The following is a 12322-nucleotide window of genomic DNA, read 5'->3' as shown; positions in this document are numbered from 1 at the left end:
ACCCTGGGATCGAACCCACATCTCTTACATCTCCTACATTGGCAGGCGGGTTCTCTATCACTAGCGTCACTCTATTTTAGACTATAACTGTGTTTAACTTTTCTAGATAATAGCAAATCATTTTCTACATTTGATGTACTTCTATTGGCTAGGAGAGTACTCATTACCCAACTTCCTTGCCAGTACTTCAGGATTTCCCAGGTGGCTCAGAGGTGAAGAATCTGTGTGCCAATGCAGGAGACATAGGTTCAGTCCCTGGATCAAGAAGATCCCCTGGAGAAGGAAATGGCAACCCACTCCAGTATTCTTGGCTGGAGAATTTCAAGGACAAAGGAACCTGGTGGGCTGCACTCCATGGGGTTGCAAAGAATCAGACACGACTGAGCATGCAGCATTCACTGACAGTACTTTATATGATAAGTCTTCCAAGATATTAGGAACCTGATAATCTGAAATAGTATCTTATTGTGTTCTCAGTTCATTCATCAGGTTACTAATGAGGCTGATTATTTTTCCATCTGTTTATTATATATTATTATGTCTTTTTTAAAGTGCGTATTTGTGTTTTATCTGTTGGTTTGGTTTTGTCTTTTTCTTAAAGAGAATGTATGAATTTTTTTCTTACTGAATTCCTTGTATATTCTAGATACTAATTTTTTGGTTAACTGTGTTGCAGAGATCTTTTAGCAGTTCTTGGTTTATCTTTTTTTACTCTCTTTACATGCTTTGATGAACAGCTATGTCATCAAAAGTACGTAAATATTGAAATTTCAATATTCTATATTTTTTCTGTAAATTTAAAAATTTTGCTTTTTACACTTACGTCCTTTATCTGTCAGTAATTAGGTTTGGTTTATGTTGCCGGATAAAGACCCGTTTTGTTTTGTTTTCTAATATGAAAATGAGTTCATCTCTTTCAACTGGTCTGCCATATCAGCTCTATCATGGATGAGGTTTCTATATAAGTATGGCTCTCTAGGGGCTTCCCTGCTGGCTCGGATGGTAAAGATTCCACCTGCAGTGCAGGAGACCCGAGTTCAATCCCTGGGTCGGGAAGACCCCTTGGAGACGGGAATGACAACCCACTCCAGTATTCTTGCCTGGAGAATCCCATGGACAGAGGAGCCTGGCGGGCTACTGTCTGTGGGGCTGCAGAGACTCAAGTTAACATTTGCACTCTCACTGGCTTTCCAGTCTGCTCCTCCTGTCAGTCGCACAGCGTCTTAGCTAGTATAACTTTATAATAAACCTTGATAGCTGCTGGGATATCTCCCCTTACTTGGTAGTGCTTCTTAAGGCTTCCTTGGCTATTTTTGGACCTTTGTCTCAAACTTCAAAGTAGGAGAGCCCTACTTGATATTCCATTGAATCTATATATAAACTGGAGAGAAATGAAATCTGTTACCTGTTTATAGATTAGTTTGCATTTCCTATATAGAGGTTTATATTATCTGAAAATAATAGCAGTTTTATTTCTTTTCAATCCTTGTAATACTTTTTATTTCTGCTCTTACTGAACTGGTTAAAATCACCAGTATAATGTTGAAGAGAAGTTATAATAGCAAATATTTTTATCTTATTCCTGACTTTAGAGAGAATAATTTTAGGTTTCAGCATCAAGTAGGATGTTATTGAAGGTTTTGGACTTGCTCACCTGACTGTCAGCTAAAGTGAAAGTGAAGTCGCTCAGTCATGTCGGACTCTTTGCGACCCCGTGGACTATAGCCCACCAGGCTCTTCTGTCCATGGGATTCTCCAGGCAAGAATACTGGAGTGGGTTGCCATTTCCTTCTCCAGGGGATCTTCCTGACCCAGGGATAGAACCCAGGTCTCCCACATTGCAGGCAGATGCTTTAACCTCTGAGCCACGCATTCCTCTATAGCCTGGTGGTCCCCTAGTAATCTGGCTTCTTACCGTGGCTGGTTTCCTCCAAAGTAATCATCCCCAAAGCAGAGAGAGAAGGTACCTAGCCATTTCTGGCCTAGCCTTGCAAGTTACTCAGTGTCACACGTGTTACATTCTGTTGGTTATAAGTGAGCTACTGAACTTGGTCCAGAATCAAAGAGAATAGGATAGAGAGTCTCTCTTCCCAGTGGTTGGAATGTTGAGGAATTTGAGGATATGTTCTAAAACCTCCAAATCTAGAATGTTGAATTTTCATGAATGTTTTTCCATGTGTGCTTGAGAGTAATATATACTTTTAATTACTGGTTATAGGGGTTTTTTTAATGTGTCTTAATTGAAGCTAGCCAGTTAATATGATTGAAATCAGTATTCTGTTACTGCTTGCCTACTTGCTAGTATTGGTTTTGTAGGTGTTTATGTTCTTTTCTGATGGATTATTGAGAAATAACTGTATTTTGAAGCTATTACTTATTAGATGGGTAGTAACTGTTTTGTTGAATTTGAAACTTTTATCTTCTACTTTTAAAGATTATTTGTCTGGTATAGCTCTATCTGCTTCCTGAGAAATCTGTATGCAGGTTAAGAAGCAACAGTTAGAACTGGACATGGAACAATGGACTGGTTCCAAATTGGGAAAGGAGTATGTCTAGGCTGTATATTGTCACCCTGCTTATTTAACTTATATGCAGAGTACATCATGTGAAATGCTGGGCTGGATGAAGCACAAGCTGGAATCAAGATTGCCGGGAGAAATATCAATAACCTCAGATATGCAGATGACACCACCCTTACGGCAGAAGGCGACAAAGAACTAAAGAGCCTCTTGATGAAAGTGAAAGAGAGCGTAAAGCTGGCTTAAAACTCAGCATTCAAAAAATGAAGATCTTTGCATCTGGTTCCATCACTTAATGGCAAATAGATGAGAAAACAATGGAAACAGTGCCAGACTTTATTTTCTTGGGTTCCAGAATCATTGCAGATGGTGATAGTGATTGCAGCTATGAAATTAAAAGACACTTGCTCCTTGGAAGAAAAGTTATGACAAACCTAGGTGGTGGTTTAGTAGCAAGTTGTGACCAACCTAGACAACATATTAAAAAGCAGAGACATTACTTTGCCAACAAGGTCCGTTTAGTCAAGGCTATGCTTTTTCCAGTGGTCATGTATAGATGTGAGAGTTGGACTGTGAAGAAGGCTGAGCGCCGAAGAATTGATGCTTTTGAACTGTGGTGTTGGAGAAGACTCTTGAGAGTCCCTTGGACTGCAAGGAGATCCAACCAGTCCATTCTGAAGGAGATCAGTCCTGGGATTTCTTTGGAGGGAATGATGCTGAAGCTGAAACTCCAGTACTTTGGCCCTCTCATGCAAAGAGTTGACTCATTGGAAAAGACGCTTATGCTGGGAGGGATTGGGGGCAGGAGGAGAAGGGGATGACAGAGGATGAGATGGTTGGATGACATCACTGACTCGATGGACATGAGTTTGAGCAAGCTCCAGGAGTAGTTGGTGATGGACAGGGAAGCCTGGCCTGTTGCAGTCCATAGGGTGGCCTGTTGCAGTCCATAGGGTTGCAAAGAATTGGACATGACTGAGCGACTGAACTGAACTGATAGCTTTGTCATCTTTCTTCTGTTGTGTTTGACTGGTATATCGTTATTCCTTACTTTCAACATTTCTGTGTCCTCATATTTTAAGTATATATGTCTTATAGGAAGAGATATGTGGTATTTTTTATTTTATCTAGAGAATTTAGCCCCTTTATACCAGTTATGATTGATATTTGTATTTTTATAATTTCTTACTTTTATCTTCTATTTGACTTTCTTTTTGGATCAAGAGTTCATCTCTTGTTTGATTTTTTTTTAATTTTATTCTCTACTGGTTTGGAATGTTTCTATATTTCTGTTCTTATTGTATACTCTGGAAGTTTTATCTTGCATATTTAACTTTTAAAGTCTAATTTTGGTGCTTTTAATGAGCTTCTGGTTAATTTAAGTCCATTAAGATGCTTTGACTTCAGCCACTACCTTGTTTTATATGCTATTTTTTTCCAGTTTTAGTTACATCTTATTTTTTAATATATCACATTAGACATATAGTCAGTGTTAGATTTACTAAACTAACAAGAAATTTACCCAATTTTTAATACTTAAAACACTTAATTTTGCTTACCTTTCATTCTTGAATCTTAGAACTTTCTTTGAAAATAATTTTTCTTTTTTCCTAAGTGTATCTTTTACAGATTAATTTAATGAGAGTCTATTGATTATTAACACAGTCAGTTTTGGAATGTCCAAAATGCCTATTTCTTAAACGCTTAGTTTTACTGGGGTTAGACTCTTAGGTTGACCGATATTATTTGAAGATATTATTCTGCTGCTTTCTGATTTCTATCATTGCTTTAGAGAAGTCTGCTGTCAGGCAGTCTGCTATCATTCCTTTTGAGGTAATTTTTTTTTTTTTTTTTTGGAGATAATTTAAAAAAATTTTTTGATTGCTTTACAATATTGTGTTGGTTTCTGCCAAACATCAACATGAATCAGCCATAGGTATACATATGTCTCCTCCCCCTTGGACCTCCGTCCCACCTCCCACCCTTCTAGGTTGTCACAGAGCACCTGATTTGAGCTCCTTGCGTCATACAGCAAATTTCCTCTGGCTGGCTGTTTTACATATGGTAATTTATATGTTTCCATGCTGCTCTCTCAATTCGTCCCACCCTCTCCTTCCCCCACTGTGTCCACAAGTCTGTTCTCTCTGTCTACATCTCCACTGCTGCCCTGCAAATAAGCTCATTGGTATCATCTTTCTAGATTTTATATATATGTGTGTATGCTAACTGCTGCTGCTAAGTCACTTCAGTCATGTCCAACTCTGTGCAACCCCATAGATGGCAGCCCACCAGGTTCCCCCGTCCCTGGGATTCTCCAGGCAAGAACACTTGAGTGGGTTGCCATTTCCTTCTCCAACACGTGAAAGTGAAAAGTGAAAGTCAAGTCGCCCAGTTGTGTCCGGCTGTTAGCGACCCCATGGACTGCAGCCTATCAGGCTTCTCCGTCCATGGGATTTTCCAGGCAAGAGTACTGGAGTGGGGTGCCATTGCCTTCTCCGTATATATATATATATATATATACACACACACACACACACACGTTAATGAACGATACTTGTTTTTCTTTTTCTGACTTACTTCACTGTATAACAGGCTTTAGGTTCATCTGCCTCATTAGGGCTGACTCAAATGGTGTTTTTCTTTTATGGTTGAGTAATATTCCATTGTAGGTATATACCACAGCTTCTTTACCCATTCATCTGTCGATGGACATCTGGTTTGCTTCCTAGCTATTTTCAATAGTGCTGCAACATCTCTTTTCAGTTATGGTTTTCTTAGGTTGCATGCCGATTAGTGGGATTGTTGGGTCATATGGTAGTTCTGTCCTGGTTTTTTAAGGAATCTCCATAATGTGATGTCAGTTTACATTCCTACCAACAGTGCAAGAGGGTGCTCTTCTCCACACCCTTCTTTGGAGGTAATTTAACTTTTCTCTTTGTCTGCTTTTATGATCTCTTCTTTGTCTTTAGTGTTCCATAGTTTATTTTGAAGTATATGGCTATGGATTTTTTTTTTTTTGAAACTTGCTTTGGATTGCTTTGTACTTTCTAAATCCTATCTTAAGTTCTGTAAAATTCTCATTTGTTGAATCTTTGAATCTAAAGTCTCCTTCATCCTCTCTATGCTTTCTTTTGAGAATTCTTTTAGAAATGTAATGGACTTTTCACATGTCTCAATCACTCATGTATTCCATGTCTTTCCATACTTCCATGCTACGTTTTGGGCATTTTTCTCATAGGTGCATTCAGAGTCACTAATTTTCTTTTGAGCTCTGTCTAGTCTGCTGAGTAACCCATCCATTGAATTTCTAATCTGATTTATAATATTTTTTATTTCCAGATGTTCTGTTTGGTTTTTTTGCCTGTCCACTTGGTCAGTTTTGATGGACTCATTTCTTATAAGAATATTCCATATTTTCAATTCTTTCTTTCTTTGTACATGTATAGCATCTTTATTGTATTCTCTTTATCCAGTAATTATAATAGTTGTGATCTCTGCAGATGTAATTCTGTTGTTTGCCTTCTGCAGTGTTTTACTCAGGAGGCTTGTTTGGCAGTTTGTAGTTGTGAGCTCATTTTCCTTGGAACATGTTTGTTGAAAATTTTCAAGACCTGCATTTACAGTGCGTTCTTCTAAAGACAGCTTGCATTTACTTCTGCTAACTGAAAGCCCTACCAACCTGAGACACTCTAAAGTAAATTTTTGATTTGGGGTTTTTCAGGCCAGACAGTTCATATAAATTTAGTCTCCAGACCTGTCTGAATATAGGCCTGTGGCTAGGGATTCTCAGGAAAGACTCTTTTTGGTTTCTTTGCTTTGCTTTGAGCCAAGGTTGAAGTGGTCTTGACTTTCTTTAAATCATCCTCCCTTTGCAGAGCAGGGTCATTTTTCCTACTTTGCATGATGTTGGAGCCCCCTCCCCTTCCAGAGTTCTGGCTTTCACTCTTGCGCTCTTCACCTGTTGTCCACTGTTCTTTAGGCAAGTGTCAGCTCCTGCATTCTTGCTTATCTCTCTCCTGCTTTCTCATCATTTCTGGTCTCTGAGGGATTTCTTCACTTCTCTGCCAGCTCAGAAATGAATTTTAAAAGATTTTAAGAATACTTGATCTAGCAATTTTAGGAGTGCTATACTGGGAGGATTTTCCCTGAACATCAAATCTGTCATGTGTTGCTTTGAATTGAGTTTTAAAGAACAGAGTGAATTACAGTACTGGGTACTATATAATTATATTATGACTTTTACGCAGAGTTCCTTTTTTAATGAATTATTAAATCTATTCAGTATATTGTCTTCAGCCTAATGGGACACAGTTTCTAATGGATTCGTATCTTAGAAGCACAGAATAGCATTGTATTTTTACATCACAGTTTTTAAGAATATTGCAAATATAATAATGAAATCCTACTTAAAAGTTCATAGTGATCATTATTAGAACTTTTTAAACCTCTTCCAAAGTGAAAATTTCAATGTTACTTTATTCACAGGTAAATAGACTTGGAGTTTAGAAATGTTGTTAGTATTAAAATAATCTTGTGCTCTTTTTAATTTTTAGAGGCATAGTTCTCTTTCAACAACTCTGAAGTGAGAATAAAATGTTATCTCTTTTTTACCAGTTGTCTGAGCTACCAGTTGTCATGATTCCTAATTTGCCCCATTTTTTACTTTCTTTACAGCTTTGCACTTAGTAAGTTGTAGCTTACGCACCCCCCCCTTATTGCTGAGAGAAAATATATCTCATCTTGAAATCATGAAGCAAACTGAAATAATAGAAAATCCACCTTATTTTTTCATTTGTTCATAGTCTTCTGGGCATAGAAACCTAACATTTTATTGAGTGGATTAATGAAACATACGTTATGTTGTATGCTCATTTCCCCCTAATTGATAGTTGTTTTGTGTGTGTGTGTTTGGACTCATATGTAATATAAATGGTGAGAAGTATTTAGTAGGTACACTTAATGTAACAGATACTTCTGTTAGTAATCTGTTAGTAATAGACTGTTTTCAACTTACACCTGTATACAAACCCAGATGACCTGTTATTATTTTTTCTTCCAGGGTAATACTGACCAGCCTGTCCAAACTAGCAAGATTGGACTGGGGAGGAGAGAATATCAGAGTTTGCAACACCGCCATCATTCTCAGCGTTCTAAGTGCCGTCCACCTAAGGGCATGTATTTAACCCAAGAAGATGTGGTAGCTGTTTCCTGTAGCCCCAATGCAGCCAACACCATCCTGAGGCAACTGGACATGGAGTTGATCTCTTTAAAACGTCAGGTATTTTATAAAAATTATTTTTGATGATTCTGTCCATTTTGCTTATTTACTTTATCCCTGTAAACTCAGTTTTTTTACAGATTTTTCTCAACCACTCAGTTACATAAGTTTTATCTTTCTTACTTACCTTGTTTTCAAATTATAAGATGCCACTGAGTATTTTAGATTTGAATCCCAGCATTGCTACTGTTAGCTCTGTGATGCTGGGAAATAATAGAATCTAAGCTTCCATTGTTTATTAATAAAATTAGAGATGATAATCTTACTTCTCTTGCAGATTGTTGAGAGTTATTTGAGATGACACTCATGGATTGTCATTACTAGCATCAGTCGCAGTAGCAGCAGTCTTATCGAAAAGTTTCTCTAGCATAATCAGGCAGTGGATGAGGTTTAGGGCCCGTGATCTTAAGCTCTAGACCTAGCTACACTGTCTGCTTCCTGCACAACCCTAGGGGAGCTGTTTAACTTCTCTCAACTTCAGTTTCTCTGTCTTAAAATGAGGATAATGATATTTTGGTTGGGAGGAATTAAACAAGGTAATATAGGGTAAATGCTTAAAACATCAGTACCTTGCGCATAATACGTACTGATTATTGGTTGTTATTAGGTCTCCAGTCTTTCTCTGGCTTTTCCTTTATTTATTTATTTATTTCTGTTGTTGTTTTAAGACTGGGCTTTCTTGGTATAAATTAACCAACCTTGCCAGTGACTTCTGAGTTTACTTCCTAAGCTGTGGCTTTTCTCCTAAGCTCTATAGCTATATTTCCAACTACCTGTTAGACATCTCATCTAACTCCCAAAAGATTTTTTTTTCTGTTCCTTGTTTGTTGAAACATCTGAATTTATCTTTTACTCATCCCTTGCCTGTATTACTCTCTCAACACACACAAATTCAAGTGGTAGATTATTTTATCTCTGAAATTTCCTTTAAATCAATCCCCAGCTTTTTAATCTCATCACTACTATCCTTGTTATGGCCCCTATCACCTCTTTTCTGAGTATAACTATCATGTTGATTCTCCTTGCTGTCTCCGTCCTCTCAGTCCCTTGTTACACATTTCATCAATGTTATTCTTCTAAAATACTTGTGTAATCAAGATCACTCATCTTAAAATGCTTCATTAATTCCTACTTGCCTTTAGCAGGTTATTTGAAGAGCTAGACAGAAATTTATAGGAAGGGCATGTTAAATTTAAAATTCATCATGAGTGAGGAAACTACTGAAGAATTTAAAAGAGGTGTATAACATGGTCATATTTATATTTTTAAGCTATATCTCTTCTTGTTTTTTTTTTGTAGTTACTTTAGGGATTACAACATGCATCCTTAGCTTACAGTGTCATCCTTGTTTAGATATCACAGCATGCACCATGAGAGTTAATATTATTACCACTTCCATATAATGTAAGAACTTTGCAACAGGGTAGTATGGGACCAAGATGGTTTTTCTCTATCCTAAACATTCAGATTTCTCTACCCCTTGACCCTGGTTACTTACCCAAACTGCTTTTATATTTCTGTTTTCTTCTCCAGCAAAGTTCCAGAATAAATATCAAAATCTACCACATTAGCTTCCTCTGCTTTCTTACCACTTATTTTCAGAGGCTTCCCAATCTAGTTTCTGTCCCACATCCCATCCCACTTCTGCCACTGAATAAGCTGTCTTAAGATTGTTCATGAACAAGTTGCCCAGTCGAGTGCCCTCTTCTTGGTTCTTATCTCGTTTGAAAGCCACCTCCTCCTTCTTAGAATTCCTTTCTTTTGACTTATGATGCTAGATTCTCAAGTATATATAGTATATATTTGATTGAATGCTTTGCCTTTAGTCAAACCATAAATGTGTGTAGAAGACTCTCATCTTCCAACCCACAGCACCCCTTCTCTTTAGAGAACTTCTAAAACACTTTGCCTGTGATATTTTTAAAGTGCTTAGAATTTTTTAAAATAATGAATAAAATGTTCTCAGCCACCTGTAAATCATACTGAGTCATCAGTACTACTACTCCACTATTACTTCACTTATAAGCTATTTTTATTGATTTTTAAAAAAATTATTTGTTTATTTATTTATTTTTGGCTGTGCTGAGTCTCTGGGCTGCATGAGGGCTTTCTCTGGTTGCTGTGAGCAGGGGCTACTCTTCGTTCTGGTGCGCGGACTTCTTATTGTAGTGGTTTTCCTCCTTGCCAAGCACAGGCTTCAGTAGTTGTGGCTCACAGGCGTAGTTGCTCTATGGCACATGGAATCTTCCTGGACCAGGGATTGAACCTGTGTCCTCTGTGGATTCTTAGCCACTGGACCACCAGAAAAGTCCTTTGTTGATTCTTGTGAAAGAACTTTTTTAAAGCTTTAAGTTCCTTTCTTGAATATTCATTTGATGTGTAACATAGTGAAGATTTACATTCTTAGATTTACAAATTCTACCATTTATTATCCCAAACATCTCATAAGCAGTGTCCAGACTGATTTCTTCCATGTCCACAAGTAATCTGTTCCCCTTTTTGCACTCCCTGTCTGGTTGAATAACACCGTGTATACTCAGTTACTCCAGCCAGTGACGAAACAGTTATTATCCTTGATTCCTCCTTCTCCCTAATTCTCCACAATCAATTGTTTACAAAGGTGTCTTAATTTTGTTTCCAAGTTATTTCTTTGACCCATCTTGTGTACCACCACCACTCCTTCATTTCTGCTGTTTAAATCAAAGTCCAGTTTTGCTCTAGTGCTTGTTTTGAAAGCATGAATCTGTTCCAACATCATTGATACACATGGGCACAATTTGAACATAATGTGACTTTTGCATTTGCTTACATGCGATTTTTGTTAGTGAAGAACTACACCTAGCTGAGTGTATGCCCACACAGTTCCCATTTGAACTGTGTGGGCATATACTGTGTTATTTGCCATACACACCCACATCTGGTGTTAAAACTTTTCATCTGATTTCAAATAACTCTTTTACCACTTCCCAACAATTCACAAGTTGTAGTTATTTTGGCAGCCACTTATGTAAGCAACCTTTTAAGGTAAAGCATCATCTTTATTGTATCAATTGTGAATTTCCTTACTGTTTAGAACTGTGCTGTGTGTAATTGATGAAGTTTTTGAGTGTTGTGTCTCAAGCTCTTTTTCCCCATAAGCCCTGTGGTTTTCACTGTGCAGTTTGCATAGTACTGTGGCTTTTGAGAATGCACATGTCAGCTTATAACAGAACTGATTATACTTACTTCACAGAGTAGTTGTGAGAATTAAATGATTTTTTATGAACTGTCAATTAGTCTGTTAGGTATGTATATAGTTGATGTGTATGCTACTTGAATGAGTGTGTATTCCACCCGAAGTGCGATAAGTGTTCTATCCCCCTGGGGTAACAGGGTTTTTAATATATATCCTTTTCACTTATTAATACTCAAAAATTCACCTAAGTACATGATCTGATTCATATTTTTGGCTGTTTTTTGAAGGTTCAGAATGCTAAGCAAGTAAACAGTGCGCTTAAACAGAAAATGGAAGGTGGAATTGAAGAATTCAAGCCTCCTGAGGTATGTTACTGAAGAGTATATGTGACTAAGTATGGTGCAGCCTTGTTCTTTGAGGTATACAGTGTTCAACTACTATATTTTGGTTACATGTGCGCTTTGAAGGTGTTATTATATAGATAATTTATTATGTCTCTATTTTGTTATTTAAATAGGCAGTCTCTTGAGACTTGGCTAATGATTTAGGTTACATCATTCCGTTACTGTCTTTAGCGCTTGCAATCAAGCACCCAAAACAGCTATAATAGTAGGCCCAGTGCATGTGAAACTGGAAGGTCGCTGATGAAGAAGTGCATTTTGGGGTCAATAGCAATGTTTGTTCAAAGCTGTTTCCTACCTGTGTAAATTGGTAACAGGAAGAAAAAGGTCACAAGGAGCTCATTTTAACAGTTTTAACAAAATTTTACTTTAGTTTTGGATGTTTGTTTACTGGCTCAGGTTTCCAGTTAGGATTTCAGTGTGTGGGTTTATATCCTGGAAAATACGAAATCCAAATACGAGATATCGATTGGCCATTTTCTCAAGTCTTACTTGTACTTCTCCTAAAACTTAATATGTTTTTTATATTGATGATGTCTAAGGGTGTACTTAAATGCTTATTGTCCAATCATACCTTTTTACAGAAGCTTCTATTATAAAATCTTTTCTCTTTCTCTTTTTTTTAAAGACTCCTATGTTATGCTTCATATCCTAGCCTTACTTTTCTATGTATGTAATAATCAAATAATCCTATTTGGTCCTAATGGGATTTTTTTCCCTCCAGATAGCAGATTGACTGAAATATCTACAAATGAATTATGTTTGGGCGGGGTGGAGGGGTAGTGGCAGGCAGAAGAGTAGTACTTCATATGCCATCTTACTCCCTAGAATCTTCTAGAAAGGAAGAATCATTATGAAGGAAGTTGGTTTTGTTTGTTTTGAATAGTCTCTTTCAAGAAGGTTAGGCAATGGAAAAGAATGAAATATACGTAGACTAATATCTCATTGC

At 37.3% G+C, this 12322-nt stretch overlaps 1 protein-coding gene across 3 annotated transcripts in view; it reads left to right on the top strand.

The window, feature by feature from the left end:
- Positions 1-12322, top strand: part of RCOR3 (REST corepressor 3) — a 51748-nt gene that overhangs the window by 21194 nt on the left and 18232 nt on the right. For all 3 annotated transcript variants that reach the window (XM_052653625.1, XM_052653626.1, XM_052653624.1), the window contains exons 8-9: positions 7579-7797; positions 11260-11337. In XM_052653625.1, the coding sequence (XP_052509585.1) occupies positions 7579-7797; positions 11260-11337 (297 nt within the window). The remainder of the gene's footprint in view (positions 1-7578; positions 7798-11259; positions 11338-12322) is intronic.

Source organism: Budorcas taxicolor, chromosome 16 (assembly GCF_023091745.1).
Source record: "Budorcas taxicolor isolate Tak-1 chromosome 16, Takin1.1, whole genome shotgun sequence".
Classification (NCBI taxonomy): Eukaryota; Metazoa; Chordata; class Mammalia; order Artiodactyla; family Bovidae; genus Budorcas; species Budorcas taxicolor.
The sequence above is the reverse complement of the archived record's forward strand: the minus strand, read 5'-3'. Positions and strand labels throughout refer to the sequence as shown.